Here is a 21,743-nt window from a genome sequence, read left to right as displayed (position 1 = left end):
GGGGTGTGAAACAAACTGGAATTACCTAACCCCAGCCCTGCTCAATGTGAGGATTTTAGAATTGTTTCACTTCCTCTCCAGCGGACGAAGTGTGCGGTGAATTGCATTTGACGAGCTGCAAGTCAGTAGGGTTAAGTAGATGGTTTCAACCATTGCAATTTGGTATTGCTAAATGGAGAAAACTGTACAGAGGAGGAAAAGGAACACTGAGCGAAAACGTTCATAAGGCATCCTGGGCTGTGTATAAACAGCATGGAAACAGGCCATTCAGCGCACCATGTCCAGACTGACCAGTAGGCGACTATCTGTATTATAGACAACCCATAGCCTTCTATGCCTAGACACTTTGTAAATGCTGTCAGCGGTTCTGCTTCCACCACTCTCTCGGGCAGTGCATTCCCGTCATGGCCATGCCAAGGTGTGGCTGTCAAATGAAGGAGCACCACGGGAGGTTACAACATTGAGCATTGATTGGAGGATCTGCTAAAGACTGGCGGCATGTTTTGTTGTGCAGAAGTCCACATTCAGTTAGGATGGTTTCATCTACCTGTGACTCAAAACCCCAAAGGCCGACACTTAGACCTCCCACCCCATCAACTTGCAGCTCCTTAGCCACATTCACCGCACTCGTCATCTAGTGGAGAGACTACAGATTGTTTCCAACATCGGCTGGTTAAGGAGCTGTGGGGTTAGCTCTTTAACTGCCATGCATTTCACAGCACTGAACACTTCATCTGTTGGAGCTACACTGACTGAAGACAAGCCTGAAGTCATCTGATGCTTCAAGACCGAGTGTGGATCACCTCCTTTTATCAGTCGACTGTGACAGAGGGCAAAATCGGACGGGAAGTGAAATGAACCCAAGTGTCCCTCTGTTACTCACCTGGTCCTCGGGGTTCCAAGTTTCCGTCTGATCGCTGCTGGTTGCACTGACGTTACTTCCCGTACGCCTGCACACAAACACAAGTTGAGAGATCTCAACCCAGATACGCTAGCATTTCGACACGGCCTTTACTTAAACAAAAATGATCTGGGATGCCAGCAATGGAATACTGGCAGAATGATGTTTGCGGGCCATCTCGAGTTGCTCTGAGGGCACTGAGACAACTGCAAACATGGGACAGTGTAGAATAGATTGGCTGGGGGTGGCTGGCTCCCTTCCCTGGAAGATGATAATGCCCCATTGGGTTTGAGTGCAGCTCCATGGATTTGAGCCACTAATCCCAGCTGACATCTGTGAGACACTGATCCTGTCTTTTGGATGAGATGTTAAACTGAGACCCTGCCTGTGGTCTCAGGTAGTTGGAAAGGTTCCCATAGGATTAGGTCAAAGAGCAATATATAAAAGCACTGCCAGGTTAATTCACTGTCACTTTCTCTCCACAGATGCTGCTCAACATGCTGAGCATTTCTATTTTTTGTCTGTGAAAACAGATTAGTTTGGTCAGTATCTCCCTGCTTATGGGATCCTGTTGTTTGCAATAGATTGGTTTAAAGTATGTTGGGATGCCAAAATATATCACATAAATTTTCTTTTCCTTTTATAAGGGGTTGTAGAAACTAGACCTCCAAAAGATGACAAACCTTAGAAGCCCACTGGTAAAATGAACATAAGCTAGACTATTTACAATCTGTCTAACGTGCTTCATTGTGAGCTGAGATTTCTGCACTGATATCTTCTCCATTGCCAGGGCCGATGACTTTGAGCTCTGTAACCTTATTTGCCTCTGCTTCTGTCTCTGCCTCTCAGTCCAGCGGCTACAAAAGACATTATCCATGCCTTCATTACCTCTCTGCCCTGGTGTGACTCAGGGTCAGACTTGCTCTGATAATGCTCCCAGGAAGCATTTTGAAAAGTTTTGCTTCATTAAAAAGCTCTGTATAAATAAACAGCACTGTATAGGGCCCAGAAAGGATCCCTCTGCTTGTTCTAAGTTGGGAGCACTTACATTTACTGAGACAGTCAACTGGGGCTCAAACCTTATTTGAACAAGGAGGTTGGGGGAGAGCAGAGGGGGAAGCCCGGCCCACAATCTAATATACAATCTGGGGTTATGGGGGGTAGGTGTGCATGTTCCATCCCTTCACCCACTCCAGCCATAGCATTAAGGGCATGTGCATCCCTTTCCAAAAATTCCCATTCACACCCCAGCATTCAAAAATATAGCACCTCCAGCAGTGCAGCACCCCCTCCCTCAAGACAGCACTGGGCTCTCCAATCTCAGCAGTCAGATTGAACAGGCGAGAGTTCTATCACTGAGGCACAGTTCCTGTATGGGATAAACTATTATTTCAACTGAATCACAATGACAGAGGCAAGAGTCAAACAAACAAAACAAACACTTAATTCTACAATTAGTTGCTTCAACTGGTTGGTCTGCAGACACAGAGTTTTATTCAGCATCCCTTTAGAACAGGGTTACAAACAAAAAATAAAACATTTCTTGTGGAGAAGGCACTTTCATTTCATCAGTTTGGATTGCAATTAACCCTCTCTACCCCAGGTACACAAGCAGTGTCACACCACCGCGCCAGACTGTTCACTGACCTGTGTTCTGTAGGATCCGTGGTTACTGTGATGAATTCTGGTGCACTTTCCATGGCGTCAAAGTATTCGGTCTCCTCATCTTCATCACTTGTCTCCCCTTTCACGGGTCGCGTTCTCGCTGCATTTAAGCACTTACATTAAAATGCATTCCTTGTTACGCAGGATGCAGGCACTACATTTTCCCTGCTGATTAAAGTGATGGTTGTTGGTGTTTGGAATGAAACAATTAAAAACATCCTGCACTCTGCTTCACCCGTCTGGTCAAGCATTGAGCGGGTTTGAATTAAAATAAAGCCACTTCTGCACAACCCAGCTACTGAATATATTTTGCTCCCCTTGTAACATTCAATACAAGGTACTGAAATCCCCCTTGGATTCTCCTGGAATCCCAGCAGAACCTCCTAAGAACTGGGCATTGTGACTACTTTCAGCTAATTCTCCGATGCTTTACCGACAATCCTTTTAGTGAAGTGTCAGAAGACTCCCACAGAGCTTCTCCCCATTGTAATCTGCCAGGAGGAGAAGCAGCACAAAGGGCCCTGTGGATGGCAAATTCCCTTTCTACAGATGCCGTAAACCCCATCCTTGAGCAAGCAGCCCTCGTGTGACCTCTACGTCTCCCCCACCTCTCCCACTCACAGACTTTGTGAGTGGAAATGACAACTTAATGCCAAGCTGCGTGCAATTGTTTTCCCCTGAGCTTGCACACCAGTTAGAGCGGCAACAGATCAGGACTATCGGTGTTTCGCATTAGTTCACAAGTGGGGATGGAACATACATCATATTGCTTCACAAGGTTAAAGGACAGAACAAACGTGAAGGGTGATGCATCAGGGTGAAATCTCATGAAAAGATTAAAATGACTTAAAATGTCAGAGATTACAGGAGTAGCAAAGGATTGAATAAGTCATAGAACACACACACACAGCACTTGCTTAAACAAAAACAGAAAACATTGGAAACACCCAGCAGGTCAGGCAACATCCATGGAAAGAGAAACAGAGTTAATGTTTCAGGTAGAAGACCCTTTGATCTCAAACAGTAATTGTTCTGCTTTCCACAGATACTGCCCGACCTGCTGAGAGTTTCCAGCATTTTCCGTATTAATCTCAAATTTCCAGTATTTGGATTGTGTTGTGGCTCATTGTTTAGAATGATGTACAGGTCCATTTGTATATCACATACAACAGATAATTTCTAATCTCACTGGTCATTATTACACTGTTCTTGTGGGAGAAGACTACACACTTGTTGAGTGCATTTCACATAACACTTTCAAAAGACTGCCTCACATTTGTCAAACACAACTTGCCAGTGCATCTGAAACAAGGCATTCCCACATCCAACACTCCCCCAAAATGAATCAGGGCACTTTCAACTGTAGGAACGGGAAAGGCATCTGGCAAATGGCCCTGCATTGCTGCTGTACTACGGACTGACTGGGAGACAGAGTCAGGTAATAGTTGGGAGGTAGGTGGAAGAGAAACAGAGAAAGCCGAAACACACTGCACATCAGCCAGCATGTCCAGCATCCCGAGCAACACTCTCCTCAATCATCCCCTGCCTCTTCCATCTTCCTCCACACCTACACTTTGTTATCCGGTTATGCCTTCAACACCCTCTCTCACACAGGTCTCTCACCTCTTTTTTCACTTAAACCCTCTTGCCCTCCAACCTATCACAGACCTTCACCATCCAGGACATCTTGTTACTACCATCGGGGAGGAGGTACAGGAGCCTGAAGACCCACACTCAGCGATTCAGAAACAGCTTCTTCCCCTCCGTCATCAGATTTCTGAACGGTCTATGAAGACTCGTTCATTATTCCTTTTGTTTCTGCACTATTTATTTTTGTAATTTCTAGTACTTTTATGTCTTTGCACTGTACTGCTGCCACAAAATTGACCTGTACGATCGGTATGCAAGACAAGTTTTTCACTGTACTGTACACTGTATTTTCACAAGTGACAATAATAAACCAATACCAAAACCAAAAAACAAATTTCACATCCTCTAAGTCAGTGATAATAAACCTGATTCTGATTTTTCCCTTTCTCTCCACCCATTTCCCCTTCCTCTGCATTTTAAAATTTATTTTACATTTAATTGATGAAAGGTCATCAACCTGAAATATCAATTTGGTTTCTCTCTCCACAGATACTTCCTGGTCTGTTGAGTCTTTCCAGCTTTTCCAGTTTTTATTCTACCCTTCTTCAAAACTTCATCTTATAGAAAATCCAGTCTTCTGTCCAGAAAACACATTTTCTAAAGAGATAGCCGAGGTATTTTAGTAGTGAACATGGTACATAACCACCACGCACAAGGTGACGTCACAACAGTGTATAAAAACTGTTTAGGTTGACTGAGGCAACGGATACGTTCTGAAGCTCATTGACAGGAAGGCCCTTTATAAGAATATAAGAAATAAGAGCAGAAGTAGACCATCTGGCCCTTGGAACCTGCTCTGCCATGATCCAGCACGATACCCGCACCCCCTGATTGCCTCAAGGCCCAGAAATCATTTGATCTGTGCTTTGAATGAACACAGCATGCACAGACCTTAATCTCAGAGGATTAACAAGCAATGATCAGTACCTGCCGAGAATAGATTTTTGTTTTCCTCACAATCTGCCTAATCACCATAGTCACAGCTACGTCCTGTGGTGTTCAGTGCTCATCTGGTTGTACTGGGGTGGAGCAGGTGCAGGGCATCTGCAGGCAACCCTGTGTTGGAGATTACTCTGGAGTTAGGGAATTATATGGATATAGCAAACATTCAGTAAAATGAGAACCAGTCTTCAGAAATAAAACCTGTTCACAATTCAACTTCCACTGACACTTTAAGGCCATTGAAACCAATGTCGGGTGTGAGACATTTTAATTCTATCCCATTGTAACTTCACAGGGGAAGACAACAGATAAATGTTCATATTAATTGGCACTCATTGAAAGCTTCATGATGAGGTCAGGGAAGCCACTAAGTGGCCATCTTCTGTATTAACACCTTGTTAAAGGCATATCCCTGCCACTTTATGCACAGTTTAGGACAGATCTGTTTTGCCACTTAATATTCTGGTTATTTGCATATCTGCAGACTCTCAGTTTTTCTGACCCATCCCCCAACATGGTAACAAAAGAGGAATAATTTGTGTGCCTGGAGTTTGTGCTCAGAAGCTCTCAGACCAGCCACCAGTATTTAAATATTCAAAGGAGCACTGCACTTGGGATGTGCTGCCATTGTAAATATTTACAAAAGTTTCTGCAAAAGTTACCTGTCTACACTCAAAACGTTAAAGTTACGTAGGTAATTATGGCCATCGAAACTGTAGCTAATCGTTTATTATTGTCTTTGTGTTTAAACATCCCTGTAGTGTTAAGTGTGGGAAAACGAGAAATGGATTCTCCAGAAGATCTGCTATGTTGAATAACCTTTTATTAATACCCTGAGACCTTTTATATCTCTCAGCTACAGCCTCCAAGTGACTCAGTTCAGCAATCACAACACCCTGCCCAGTGCTACAGTGTAATCTCTATTAGGTATTGATGGATGGTATCCAAGAAAAGAAGTCATAATCAGATCATCTCATTGCATCAGTTGGCACGTCTGTCTTCAATGACTTGGAAATATATTGCTGGTCCTTCATCATTGCTGGGTCTAAATCCTGGAGCTCTCTACCTAACAGCACTGTGCCAGAACCTTCACCAGAAGCACTCCAGCGATTCGAGGTTTACCACCACTTTCTCAAGAGCAATTGAGGATGATGATTTCCAGATCCCAGAAAGTGAATAAATAGCAAAACAACTGATCCCTGTGACAAACCTGCACAACTGCACCACTAAAAGTCAAAGGTCAACTGTGGAGCCCTGGGGCTGTGATCCTCCTGGAAATTGTCCTGAATATCTGGGATTTCCACAGTGGGGGGACACCCCTGTGCAGCACTGGCACATCGCTCCCCACCATCTACATGAGGTGCTGCCTCAAGGAGGCAACATCCATCATCAAAGATCTCCACCACCTGGGCCACGCCACCTTCTCACAGCTACCATCGGGCAGGAGGTACAGAAGCCTTAAGTCCCACACCACCGGGTTCAAGAACAGAGTCACAAGAGATTTTGCGGAGTTTGGAGGAACTCAGCAGGTCAGGCAGCACCTATGGAGGGAAATAAACAGTTGACTGTTTCATAGTCAGCTGCCCGACCTGCTGAGTTCCTCTAGCATTTTGTGTGTGTTGCTCTGGGTTCAAGAACAGCTACTTCCCTTCAGCCATTCGGTTCTTGAACCAACCTGCACAGCTCTAATCACTACCTCAGTATAGCAACACTATGACCACTTTACACTACAATGGAGTTTCTTTTGTTCTAATTGTGTTCTTTCTTGTATAATTTTTGTACAATTTATGTTGTTAATTTGTGTTTTTCTTGCAAATGTTGTGTACCTGCTGCTATGTGCCTGTGATGCTGCTGCAAGTTTTTCATTGCACCTGTGCACACATGTATAATATAACAATAACCTCAACTTTGATGTTGGATTTCTTCTTTTCCTCGATCCTGAAAGCCTAGGAACCTCCATAACATTGTCCCAAATGGCAATTGTCTTTAGACTGGCAGACAACTTTATTACAGTTGTGGATAGGAACACTGCAGCCAAACTCATCTGAAATAGTCATATGTGTAGACTTCCCAGCAGGGGCCATTAAGCTATCACATCAATACTGCCTAATCTTTTGAGGGTTCTCAAAATTTCTGGTATTACCTTTATTCACAGACAAAATCATGCTTTGGTTATTCAGATCACTCCATACTTTCCATTGATGCACATTTTGGTCACACTTTTTTTCGTTACCATTGCAATTTGCTACACCAAAAGGTTACTCCCGGTTTTCCTGTGAGATGAAAATGAGGTGGGGTCAAGGAGGGAATTTGCCAATGATACCACTGTTGTTGGTAGAATCTCAGATGGCAATGAGGAGGCTTACAGGAGTGAGATAGATTGGCTGGTTGAGTGGTGTCACAATAGTAACCTCACACTCAACGTCAGCAAGACCAAGGAACTGACTGTGGACTTCAGGAAGGGGAAGTCAGGAGAACACACACCAGTCCTCATTGAGGGGTCAGCGGAAAGTGTGTCGACATCTCAGAGGATCTAACCTGGATCCAACACATTGAGGCAATCATGAAGAAGGCATGCCAGTAGCTCTACTTCATTAGGAGTTTGAGAGGATTTGGTACGTCACCAAAGACTCTTACAAATTTCTATAGATGTACGGTGGAGAGCATTCTGACTGGTTGCATCACATCCTACTTCGAAGCCTCCAATGCACAGCATCGCAAGAGGATGCAGAGGGCTATAGACTCAGCCAGCTCCATCACAGACACAACCCTCCCCACCATCGAAGACATCTTCCAGAGGTGGCGCCTCAAGAAGGCGACATCCATCATTAAGGACCCTCACCATCTAGGACACACCCTCTTCTCATTACTATCATCAGCGAGGAAGTACAGGAGCCTGAAGACCCACACTCAACAATTCAGGAACAGCTTCTTCCTCTCCGCCATCAGATTTCTGAATGGTCCATGAACCCATGAACACTACCTCATTATTCCTGTATTTTTGCACTATTTATTTATTTTTGTAATTTATGAATTTTATGTCTTTGCACTGTACTGCTGTAGCAAAACAACAAATTTCACATCATATGTCAGTGATAATAAATCTGATTCTGATCTGAAAGTGTGGGCTCTTAGTGGTTGAAGACATAGTGGCAGTACTGTGATGAAAAGAGCAGGATGCTCCAAGGTACGATAGCATCACTGTTTGTCCCATCCTGCTTGCCTGCCTGGTAACAGGGATCACTGGCATCTCCCCTCCCAAAACGGTTTGGAAATGGTTTGACAGTGGGCAAGTATTGAAGATAGGAAGGAAACAGGTGTGACACAGGGAAACTGTGAGTGACATTGAAACAGGTCAGGAAGAAGCTGAGAGAAACCAAGAATTAATGTATCCAACCAATTCTTTCAATTTACAAAGAATTGCCTAAAGTTGCCAAGGTTAATAAGATAAGAAATCTTCATTAGGCACATGTACATTGAAACGCACAGTGAAATGCATCTTTTGCATAGAGTGTTCTGGGGGCAGCCCGCAAGTGTCACCATGCTTCTGGCGCCAACGTAGCATGCCCACAACTTCCTAACCCGTACGTCTTTGGAATGTGGGAGGAAACCAGAGCACCTGGAGGAAACCCAGGCAGACATGGGGAGAAGGTACAAACTCTAGAGGTGGAAAAAGTCAAAGAGATAGGGGTAGATGAGGCCATAGAGGAAATTAATCACATTGATGAGAACTTTCAGAGACACAAGAGTCTGTAGATGCTGGACTCTGGAGCAAGAACAAACTGTGGAGGAACTCAACGGGTTGAGCAGCATCTGTGGAGGAAAGGAACTGTCGACGTTTTAGGTCAAGACCCTGCATCAGGACTGAGAACTTCATCAGAACTGATGAGAACTTTAAACCTGAAGTATTAAGTGGTCAAGAGGCATTGTACGTCAACATTAACACAACCATCCATTGAGATTCCTGCTAATTTTTATATCCATCATCTTTATTGATCCAAAGTGAAAATTTAGCCATTAATACGTAAGGAATCTCACAGCATTAATTTCCAGAACATACACAATCGGCTGAATGATGTGCTGCTCAGGATGGGCTGCCGTGCAAACTGAACCATGAGCGTGGGATCTATACAACAGGTCTTTAAATGAGCTGAAGTTTACTGAGAGTGGAAGACGGGATACCAGCCAGAAGAACATCGGAGCAACTCAATCTGCGGGTGACAACTAGGGGCAGAGGTGGGTGATGCAGGGACAGAAAAAGAAAGTTTTTATGATGGACAAATGGTGTTGGAAACTCCAGGGAGAAAAGGAGGAATCAATGTGAGATATTTACCAGCATCTTGTTTAAAAATTGAAAACCAGCTGCTTCAAGCTAAATTCTGACTCATGATATAAAATTGAAAGGACATTTTCAATATGCAGTTCTCTACTTCTGAAGTAAAATTGACCTCTGGCTGACCCAGAATCTATTTACTTAGCAATAATCAATTCAAATGGAGACAGCCACAGCTTCACCCAGAAACAGATGCTTCACATTGTACAGTGTGCCTCAGAGGAGCCCATCATTCAGTTGATTGCAAAGGTTCTTGAAAAAAAATGCTGCTGGACAGATTATGTAATAAGACAACCTGTCGGGTAAATTTTTATTTTGGATCATTGAATGTGATGGAAATGAAAATTAACAGATATTCAGTTAATGTCTCTTCTACATCAACACTCAAGTCAAAATTACCATTCTCCACATAGTGTCACGGGGAACATTATTTCCTGACCACAATTTAAATGTACAATGGACCACTTAACATTCCAATCAGGAAAAACCTCTAATTAATAAAAGTTACCTATTACAACCTTAACCATATTTCCTAAGTTCAGTAAATATTCAATGGAGAACTATATCTGGTTTACAAATTTTGGATGAAATTTTGAATTGGGTATTTTAATGTGGCCAAATGCTGCCTGTGTAACAAGGAAGATATTTTCCTTTTACCGTCAAAAGCTTCTGCATTCATTTAGGATGAAACGGATTTATTCCATATTCTGGAAAATTCCAACATTTTCTGTTTTTATTCAGATCTCCAACATTCGCAGTTTTTTTTTGATTTTCAATTAGTGTTGAATTCACTGCTACTTCTTTTCTGGGGATGCCAACCTTGAAGAAGTTCTGCTCTGCACTGAGAGTTGCCAGCATATTTTGATTTCACTCCATATTCCAGACCCATACCGGCAAACTCTGGAGGAAAGGTGAAGAAGCACATGCCTTACACGTTATTTAGAGCAGAGTAATTCCTTCGGAGGGGAGGCCCTTTTACACTACTTCATGGACTTGTGTTCTAAGTTAACATCCACAAGGACATTTTCATCTGTCATGTATCAGTGAAAGGATCTGATCATTGGCCTCAGTTGGGCTTTTCTCGTGTTTGCAAACAAGAAAGCAAGACACTTACCCCACTTTATCCATCTTCTTACTTCACAGTTAGACTTGGCAACTTCAGGCAATTCTTTGTTAATTACTGCTCTGCATTGGTTGGATGCATTAAGCTTCACTAAGGACCCTTACCATCTGGGACATGCCTTCTTCTCGTTACTACCATCAGGGAGGAGGTACAGGAGCCTCAAGGCTTGCACTCAATGATTCAGAAACAGCTTCTTCCCCCCTGCCATCAGATTTCCGTACAGTCCATGAACCCATGAACACTACCTTGTTATTCCTTTTTTTGCATTTTTTATTTATTTTAGTAATTTCTAGTAATTTTATGTCCTTGCACTGTACTGCTGCTGCAGAACAACAAATTTCATGTCATATAAGTCAGTGATAATAAACCTGATTCTGATTCACTCACTCCCAGTGTCACCCATGTTTCATTCCTACCTGCAATACCCGCCCACTGTCAAATTCCACACCGTTTTGGGAAGGGAGATGTCAGATGCCAGTGTTCCCCAGTGCCAGGCAGGCAGGATGGGACAAATAGTGATGCTACCATCTCTTCCCAATGGATAATAAAACCATGCAGACCAATCATGAACATCTGCCTGATTTTTGAGTTGCAGAGAATTACACACCATATGCATAGAACCATGAACACGGGGCAGGTTCTCACTTCTGCAGTGATATTTTCCTAGATAATAGGAATAAGAATTCAAATACTAGAGGACATGCATTTAGTGTGAGAGGTGTAAAGTTTAAAGGAGATGTGCGGGGCAAGTTTTTTTTGCACAGAGAGTGGCGGGTGCCTGGAACAGGCTGGTAGGGGTGGTGGTGGAAGCAGGTACGATAGAGGTGCTTAAGAGGCTTTTAGATAGACATATGAATATGCAGGGAATGGAGGGATATGGATCATGTGCAGGCAGAAGAGATATAGTTTAATTTGGCATCGTGTTCAGCAGAGACATTGAGGGCCAAAGGGCCTGTTACTGTGCTGAACTGTTCTACGTTCCACATTCTAATTGGCCATTGCAACCTTCGAACCTGCTCTGCCATTCAATTTGATCATGGTTGTGTGCGGTCATTTCTTCCAGCAGTATCACCACATTAGTGACAGCCTGTCCCATTTATGGTAAACTAAGTGGTGGTTCATTTCTTTTTTAAGCTGTGGGCAACTGCTACTCCAAAATAGCCATCGGTTATCCAACCAGGGAATTCAGATATCAATAAAAAACATGAGTTTATTTTTAATTGAACTCAATCAACTCTCAAACAATCTGTAGCAAAGATATTCAAGTCATTAACAGTTATGACTGCTGATTGCATGGAATAATGCGGCACTAATTGCCAGTATGCTGAGGGCTTCAATAGAATTCATTCACTCAGGCTGAGAACAGACAGGAGGCTTACTCTGAACTCCCATGCAGGAGGCTGGGGTTGAAGTCCGTTTTGGACAAGCTGAAAGTGTTTAAGGATCTGCTGTGAAGTAAGTATGAGATGTGTCTCTCTGGTGATGGGGAGAGGGAGCAACAACTTCTTATAGTGTCATAGCTGCTCCAAAGTGCTCGAAACAAAATAGTCCCTAATATCACACAATCTAACTCAGACAGTCCTTACAAGTTGGTCCCAAAAACAAAATGTTTACAAAAAAGAGCACTAAAGTGATTTAGCTTAAAGGTAAAATGTACATCGAGTAAAACAAGTCAACCTGGCATGCTTGAGACTTTGGTGACTGGCAGATTTTCTGGATTATTGGACGTTACTCATGTTAAAACTCCAACCCATTTTAAATTTTTTTTAGATGTTACACAGTGGAAAAATAAATTTTCCAATGAACCCAATAAGTTTCAAGGGAGTGTGGTAAACAGAATGTGCCGAGTTCCAAAGGAGTGTGGGAAACAGAAACAAGTGAGTGTCAACGGAGTATGGGAATGGGGCCCAGGTTTGTTAAAGTGAGCACTGGATCCAGGACCCTGGTGTGTTGAAGGGAGGGGAGGAAACGGACCCTTGTGTATTGAAAGGAGGGTGGGAACTGGAACACTGGTGACCCTGCAGCCGAAACATCAGGAATTCCAAGTAGTTGGACAGCGGATTATCAGAGTACATCGAGATGCACCAATGTACATGTGGCATAAATGTGACAAAAATGGAACGTGACTGATGTCCTCATAAAAAGAAGAGTGGTCAGGAATTTCATCAAGATAACAATGTCAACCATTGTTCACCTCGTATGTAACTAATTACACATGCAAGATTCCATTACATGATCACAATAATGACTGGGGCGTCAGTATTAGAAGCTAGAGTTAAGATATATTTTTATCACATTATAATAGATGTCCAACCAAGGCATCCTTTCTGTGCACAATAAGGAACAAGCAACTTCACCCATATCACTACTGGAAGATTGTGTGTGCTAAATCCAGCAAAAAAACAAAGTATGATCTTGCAACGTAGAAAAGCAGAGAAAGGCCAAGCAGTCTTTCATACCTTTCGCACTTCATCCAGAGCATTGTACCTTGGTCTACCTACCCCTCATCACTCATAGGCAATCAAGACAAGGACATCCAATGCGAACGTCAACTGTTAATCTACGTACCTTTTATACGGTGCGATCTCTGCCCCAGCCAAGAATCAGTCCAGCTTCCTTTGGAAGGCGTGCAAAAGAAAGACAGACTTGCATTTATAATAGCACTTTCCACAACCTCAAAGTGTCTCAAAACCCTTTACAGACCATTAAATACTTCTGATGTGCAGTCACTAGGAAAGGCCACAAAGCTCTTATGAACTTCCTGTGATAATAATGAGAACCACTGTTAGAGTAAGGGTGATTAAGCAATAAATATTGACTTAGACATTGGGGAAAAACTCCACTGCCAATTGACAGAGAACACTATGAGAGTGCAGTGTTCCCTCAGCAATGGGTTGGAACAGCTAGGATTATTAGTTTAAGTCACTGGAGAAAGACTCAAACCCACAACCTTCTGATTCAGAAGACAAACCAAGGTTCAATAAAGGCTAGCTTTGAGCCATATGCTCACACCGGTATGACTCGACAACATGGTCCACTCAGACAGGCCAGACAATGAGAGAAAGAGAGAGAAAGAGGAGAGGAGGGAGAGGAGAGAGAGGAGAGAGAGGAGAGAGAGGAGAGAGACCTACTTTGGAACAAGGAATAGAAAGAGCAACATAAGACAAGCAGCTCCCTGCAACTGGACAGGACAAATTTTTCAAGGAAACATATCACAGCAGGAGGCTATTGGAAGTTAGCTTTGGAATCATTAATGTCTATTTTCCCAATCATACACAACTTACATCTACATAGATTTTAACTTAAAGGAGAAATTAGGAAACTGTCAAAACTGTCAAAACAACATTAGGACAAAATAGGGACATCATTTTGATTTTCTGCATTCCAAAATAAAGTCACAACTTGCATCTCTAATTTTGGGCTCGTAGTATTCTTTCAACATTAAGTCTGTTTCAACAAACTGCAAAAATAGGAGATCATAAAAATTTTATCTGTGCAATATTCATTGAATTTCTTTTTTAATCCCCACTCTTCAGATTAACCAGCTCTGCTATAGAGAACTTACTACAACATGGAGAAGGTCCGATAAGCAAGAAGGAAGCTTACAATTTTGCTCCCATTTTCAACCCAGTCACTCCCCGAAATCAGGTGAAAGGGAAGATCATTCCCAAACAACTCCAAAACTAATTACACCTGAATCCTGGTTTGGGGACCAAAATATCAATTATACTCACTGCCTGAACTGAGTTGCTGCTGTTTCTAGTGAAAGCAGATATCAGAGTTTGGAAGGATGTGTTCTGTAAAGTTATTTCAACAAGGATAGGTGTATGAGTCCTAAAACAGGCATCCCTCATCAACTCTGCAACACCTTCAGAAACTCACAACAGTGTCAAGTCAAGGGTAGCAAATGTCACATTGCTTCAGTTTCTCTCTTATCCAGTTAGGTAATGTTGAAAGGCAGCTCTGATCATGGGAGGTTGACACCAATTTACCAGCACTGTCTGCTTGTCAATGTCATAAACTACCTGTGACGCTCAGAGCCTAAAAGGAATCAAAAAGGCAGGTCTGACAACTGGGTTCTAATCAACATTGTTACCGAGTGTGAGAATGTCTTTATTCAGCAAAGCAGCAGCTGCTCGGACACTCGACTGAGATCTGCTGAAGGACACAATGCCCAATTCGCTTCACTGATTTGGACGCAAAGTAATTGGATGACAACTGTTGTACAAGAGGACTTATAACAATACAGGAGGTCATTCAGACCATCATCAATTCCAACCCATTCCTCCTCCCCGGATCTCCTCTACTCTTGCAGCTTATTATGCCCATTAAACTCCCCTTCCCACCTACCCACCCTAAGGGGTAATTTACAACAGTCAATTAACTTAGCAGCACAGCCTTTGTATGTGGGAGTAAACTCAATACAGTCACAGAGAGAACGTGCAGACTCCGCACAGACAGCACCCAGGGTCAGGATTGCAGCCGGATGACTGGAGCTGTGTGGACAATCATATGATCATCATCCTCAGTCAGACACTGGACATATCTTACTTACCTTGGCAGAATTTTATTCTCCCAAATTTTATAATGCATTTCACATGCTTTACAACACTGAGTCTGCTAAATACATTCAGTGAGAAATCCTTTTGTAGGGAGGTAGCTCCTCCACTTCCCTGCTTTGTAGCTGGTCCACTGTAAAAACAGAGCGAGAAACTAACCTCAGTCACTTACTACTGACTCCTGATGTTAAGTATTTGGACAAGGACCTAAGTGGCGAGATGTAGAAAGGGATATAACCCTGGGGTGCTCCAATTTCCTAGTGGGTTATTGGGTGAAGTCACAAGTCCCTGGCTTGAGTTGAGTTTCTGATGATTTAACAACCTTTAAGCAGCATGGAAACTTTCCTTGGATTCTTGTGTATTAAGAACAGAATAAGAGGCAGAAATTCACCCATCATCCCTTCGTCAGCCTTCCTCAGCTGCTGGCTCCAGTTGCTCTTGTAGCAACTTTGATTTGTTTTGTAAGTGGAAAAGAGGCAAATGTAAATCAGCAGGGGCATGAAGCAAAACTCCAGAGAAGTCCGGCCCTGGTTAACAGATGGATGTTGTTGGGATTCTCCTGCCCAGCATCTCTCCTGCCTGCAGACCACCAGGACATCAAAGATACACCAGAGACTGTCAGCTCCCACCATATGTATCACTAGAAGCATCATCCCACTCTTCTCATTGGTTCACACAAGACAGTCATCATCATGTCACTTTCCCACAACTACTGGTAAGTTAGCAGACTTTTCATCCAATTCAATCCTGTGTCTCCTTACTGCCACCCCCACCTCCCTCTCCCCCATCTCTAAGTGCTGCCACATTAAATTCAATAGCCAAAGACTCAGTCGAACAGGCTGGTTTTAAGGAGGATCTCAGAATGAGGGAGAGATGGAGAGAAATGAGCCAAGAGCATTGGTAGCTGGAAGCGTGTCTGCCAATGGACGGGCAGTGGCATTTGGGGATGAGGCATCCTGGAGGAGTAGAGCGGGCTGACAGATATTAACAAGGGCAAAGCCACAAGGAGCTTGAAAATAAGAATAGAAATGTTAAAATCAAAGCAGTCAGTCTCGGCCAGTGAACACAAGTTCAAGGGCTAACTAGGGCAATAAATACTGCTCTGTGAGCAGACATAAAACAAACACCAAAAAAAAAACAATGGATAGAAAATTAACAGCCTGCTGAATGAGCTACTGTTAAATCTTTTGGAGCCATCCTCCCTGTGCAGGGTGCTGCTGACTGTCACGGCAGTGAAAGTGAAACATGCTGTGACATAATCACACAGACCAATGTGGTGCTGAGCAAACAGCAACTCATCCATAAAAATGCTTTCCTAATGGTTTAAAAATCAATTTGCAATCATGCTTACTGCAGCTCATTATTCAAGGGGGAAGATCTGAATGTCAGGTTTAAAGGATGCAAGTTACAGTGTCTATATATTCACTTGCAGGATGTGGACATTGCTGACAAGCAAGGGCAAACTTTGATGCCTTTTACAGCTGCAGTGTTTTCTCTCCTGCTGGCTCTCTCACCACCTGCTTTAGGCAGAGTCTGTTCTTCAGAATTCCGCCAGCTTGTCAGTGATGGTGTCACTGAACCACCCTTTACTGGCGGAGTATGTTGTATGCCCTTGCTACCCTTAGTAATTCTTCCAATGTGGAGAAGCACTGATCCGTCAGCTGTTGGAGGATGGGAGGTCACATTTGGTGGGAGGTTTACTTGCCCATGCTTGAAGATGGCACATCTCATCATAGGGTTCAGGGTCAGCCTATGCCTCGGACTCCCAGGGTCACTCTTTCCCCACTGTATTACCAAGGGTCTTGATGGAGGGGTGTGGGCTGTTGGCAGATAGGTGTTATTGTGTAATAGTCACCAGCCCTTTTGAATCCTCCAAGATGCCTGTAGACTTGATCCTCCCCAAACTGAACTGCCCATCCATTGGCAATCATGCTTTCAGCTATGAAGACCCTTAACTCTGCAATTCTCCCCATCTCTCCACCTCATTCTAAGATGGTGTTACATAGAACATAGTACAGCACAGAAACAGGCCCTTCGGCCCACAATGTCTGCGCCAAACACAATACTGAATTAAACTAAATCTCTTCTGCCTGCACATGATCCATATTCCTCCATTCCCTGCATATTCATATGTCCATCTAACAGCCTCTTAAATGCCACAATCGTATCTGCTTCCACCACTCCCTCCGGTTGCCTGTTCCACACTCTCTGTGTAAAAGACTTGCCCTGTGCATCACCTTTAAACTTTCTCCCTCTTGGGGGAAAAGTGAAGTATTCCCTTACTTGACAGTGTAGCAGACTTCCCAGTTGTGACACATCCCTAAGTATTGGGGAGAAGGACTTGGGAGTGTTAGCAAGGCTAGGTATGTCCTCGTTGTAGGTTCTCCTTTGGTGGTCTGTCCAGTTTTCTACAGTTGTCCTGAGATTGTGGACCGCCTGGTTGTTCCTGTGTGCCCCAGCACAACCTTCTGCTAGGACCCCGGCTCAGCCCGAGGGTTGGGAAGCCTGTGGAAGTTGGAGTTGCCCAGTTGGGACGCCACAACAGGTGCAGTATGTAGACAGGCACAGCCTGGTGTAGCATGGTAGAAGATCTCATTTCCAATCTAAGCACATGCCAATACTGGGGACCAAGACTTCCATAGGGAAACCCAGATAAGTCCCAGTACGGGTGTTGACAATGGAGAAGAAGATCCGTCCCATTCCATTTTGTTACAAGCCGAGGACAGTAAAAAGCCGCCATATCATCATAGGTCTGGAGTCAAATATTGACCTTTCCTTCCTATCTGGCCTGGTCTTCAACCTGAAACATTAAACTGTTTCTCTCTCCACCGATGCTGCCTGAACTGTTGAGTATTCCCAGAATTTGTTGTTATTTCAGAAGGGAAGGAAAATTTTCTTCCTGAATGGACATCAGTGAACTGGAGACTTTTCAACAAATTGACAGATGCACGATGTCTGTCACAGGTGCAAGCTTTTTATTCCAGACTATTTACTGAATGTAAGATCATGAGAAGCAGGAGGAGGGCAGCTGCTCCTCCATTCAGGAAAATCATGGCTGCTTCAAACTTTGCCTCAACACCCCTCTCCTGCTCTCTCCCCATAGCTCTTGACTCAAGTAGTTTAAATACCTGTCAATCTCCAACTTGGATATATTCAATGGCTCTACCTCCACAACTCTTTGGGGTAGAGAAGTCCAGTCTCAACCCCCTGAGAGGAGAAATTCATCCTTATCTCTGTCTGAAATAAGCAACCTCTTATTTTGAAACTATGCCCCTTAGTTCTAGATACCCCCATTGAGAGGTAACATCCTTCTCAGCATCCTCCATGTCAATCCCTCTTGGATCGTTCCACAATCTTTCATCCTTCTCCTCAGCAATGAGTATAGGCCCAACCTGCTCTCCGCTTGTTAACCTGTTCATCCCATAACCAATTTAGTGAACCTTGTATGTGCTGCCTCTAAAGCAAGTGTATCCTTCCTTAAATCTGACCAAAACTGTGCACAGTTCTCTAGATGTGGTCTCACCAACACCCTGTAATAGTGGATTCCAGCATTTTCCCAATGACAGATGTTAGACAAGCTGGTCTTTAGTTTCCTGCTTTCTGTTCTTCCTCCTTTCTTGAATAGTGCTGTTACATTTATGTTTTCTAATCCTTTGGGATCTCTCCAGAATCCAGGAAATGTTGGTAGATTACAAACAAGCATCCTCCACCCCTGTAGCCAGTCTCGACAGACCGCAATCAGTGAGCATAGGCAGCAACACCTCCGGCATGATTATTCTCAACACTGGTGCCCCAACAAGCTGCGTCCTCAGCCCTCTACTCCCTATACACTCATAACTGTATGGCCAGATTCTGCTCCAACTCCATCTACAAGTTTGCAGATGATACCACCGTAATGGGCTGTATATCAATTAATGATGAGCTGGAGTACAGGAAGGAGGTAGAGAGCTTGGTGACATGGTGTTATGACAACAACCTTTTCTTCAATGTCAGTGAAACAAAAGAGCTGATCATTGATTTCAGGAAGGGGGACGGTGCACATGCTCCTGTCTACATCAATGGCGCTGAGGTCGAGAGGGTTAAGAGCTTCAAGTTCCTCAGAGTGAACATCACCAGTAGCCTATCCCGATCCAACCATGTAGACGCCATGGCCAAGAAAGCTCACCAGCGCCTCTACTTCTTCAGGAAGCTAAAGAAATTTGGCATGTCCCCGTCTACCCTTACCAATTTTTATCAATGCACCATAGAAAGCATCCAGTATTGCTCCTTCCCGAGTAAGTTCCTCTATAGAGCTCCCAACATTGACCCTGTGAGGAAACTGTCTTGGATGCACCACACAAATTCCACCCCATCCAGGCCCTTTGTACTCCAGGTGGCCCAGTCGATACCAGGAAAATTGGAATCTCCCTCTCACACTACCCTACCATTCTCACAACTGCATGCAATTTCTTGACACATCTGCTCCTCAAGTTCCCGCTGACTCCTGGAGGGTCTACAATGTAGCACTACCAAGGTGACCGTCCCCTTCTTATTTCTTAAGTTCTACCCAAATGGCCTTGTTAGATGATCCCTCAAGAATATCCTCTCTAAGCACTGCTGTTATGTCCTCCCTTATCAAAAAGGCAACACCCTCTCCACTATTACCTGTTTCTCTGTCACGCCTAAAACATCAGTGTCCCAGGACATTGAGCTATCAGTCCTGCCCTTCTCTCAGCCACGTTTCTGTTATGGCCACAATATCCCAGTCCCTAGAGGTAATCCATGCCCTCAGTTAACTTACTTACTTGTTAAGCTACGTGCATTGAAATAGATGCAATTTACAGCTGTAGTTCCATCTACCTTTTTACTGTAAACGTGGATATCCTGATTGCTAGGTTGACACTCTTTAGTTGCTGCAGTACCCCTGTCTTCTCACTGACTTCACTCTCTCAAGTCCCACACCCCTGCCAATCTAGTTTAAACCCTCCCTGGTGCCAAAAGCAGAATTCCCTGCTGGGATATTGGTCCCCCTCTTACCATGACGACCAATCCAAAAAATTATTCAGAATTTCAGTCATTTCTTTCCGCATTACTAATTCCCCAGTCTCATCCTCTAAGTGACCAATGTTTGCTTTAGTTGAACTGACTTAAACTCAATTTGAATTTGCCAGCTGCTGAGGTGAGATTAGAACTCCTGTCTCTGGATCATTCATCTGGTCTTGTAATAAAATCACTGTGCTACCACTCCCAGAACGTTTGAAATAGAAAAAAATGTGCACAGTCTTCAAAGGCACAGTACAGCAGAAGGCAGACAATTCTCTCGGTAGCCATTTTTTCTCCTAATAATCCCCATTCTCCCAAAGGTGTCACTTCTGTGATTTGACAATGAAGATGTGAATTTCCCCTTTGACACACTGTGCTGATTGGTGCAATTGGGGAAGGACAGTGCCATTTCCTGATATCTTCCGTTGCCTTGTGCTGAAGAGGGACAGGATTCCTGCGGTTTCACAAATGCCAGTCACATTCCAGTGTTCCACGTATGGCCTGCACTTACCCTGGGACTAGGTAGTGTCTTGACCAGTTATTGTTGGGTTGAACCAAATCTAAACCCCCTTGGTCATGCATGTCTGGTTAAACTGTGAGGTACCTTCTGAGTCCATTAAAACTGTAAAGTACCCCCAAGGCCGTTTAAACCATGCTGTAGCCCAGAGTCCACTTAACAAGTGACATACCCCCGCATCCATTTAAACCATGGGGAAGCCTGAGTCCAGTTAAACCATGAATAGACCAAAATGTTTATGTGCTCAGCAGACAGATGCTCTGTTAAAAAGATACTGGAAATACTCAGCAGGTCAGGCAGCATCTGAGGAGAGAATGTGGGGGCAGTAAAACAGATTTGCATAGGGTTGGTGTAAATGGGTGGTTGACAGTGAACACGGACTCGGTAGGCTGAAGGGCCTGTTTCCGTGCTGTACAACTCCAGGAAAGTTAACGCTTCAGGTCAAAGACCCTTCATCAGCACCCAAGAAAGGTCATCAAGCTGAAACATTACTTCCCTCTCCATAGCTGCTGTCTGATGTGCTGAATAATTCCAGTGTCTTGTGTTTTTTTTATTTCAGATTACCAGCATCCACAGTTCTTTGTTTCACTTGGTGTCCTGTGAACGTTGTGAGTAAGCAGCTTCAGTGAGGTAAGAGTAACAATGACAGAGTTCAATAAATTGATTAAACTAAACATATTCTAAGATTGGGGCAAGGATCTTCGAACTGTAGCTGTAGTATGTGGGAGTTGATGGAAGCCATTGGGACCCATGGAAACCACATCTGCAGTAAATTCGAAGATCCTTGGCATCTGAGATTCAGACACTGCATCAGCAAGAGAAAGGTTACCCGGATACTTTGTTCCAGAAGGCTGTCACACCCCCTAGATTAAGTACTGTAGAATTGGTCAATCAAAGGGTGTGACTGCGAGTGAAATTAAAACAGTAAATGCTCTAAACACTCAGGCAGCATCTGTGGATGAAGAAACAGAGTAAACATTTCAGGTCAAAATCTCAGTACAGGAAAATAAAGAACACAAGTTAGTTTAAAA

At 43.7% G+C, this 21,743-nt stretch overlaps 1 protein-coding gene across 6 annotated transcripts in view; it reads right to left on the bottom strand.

Moving 5' to 3' along the window:
* osbp2b (oxysterol binding protein 2b) overlaps positions 1 to 21,743 on the bottom strand; it is a 279,746-nt gene that overhangs the window by 47,536 nt on the left and 210,467 nt on the right. For 5 of the 6 annotated variants that reach the window (XM_052031996.1, XM_052031992.1, XM_052031997.1 and 2 more), the window contains 3 exons: positions 13,183 to 13,230; positions 2,549 to 2,666; positions 884 to 950 (listed from right to left, as the gene is read on the bottom strand). In XM_052031996.1, coding sequence (XP_051887956.1) covers positions 884 to 950; positions 2,549 to 2,666; positions 13,183 to 13,230 — 233 coding nt within the window. The remainder of the gene's footprint in view (positions 1 to 883; positions 951 to 2,548; positions 2,667 to 13,182; positions 13,231 to 21,743) is intronic. The other variant, XM_052031993.1, reaches the window with a different exon arrangement.

The sequence above is a fragment of the Pristis pectinata genome, chromosome 17 (assembly GCF_009764475.1).
Source record: "Pristis pectinata isolate sPriPec2 chromosome 17, sPriPec2.1.pri, whole genome shotgun sequence".
Taxonomy (NCBI): domain Eukaryota; kingdom Metazoa; phylum Chordata; class Chondrichthyes; order Rhinopristiformes; family Pristidae; genus Pristis; species Pristis pectinata.
This window is presented reverse-complemented; position numbering and strand designations above follow the sequence as displayed.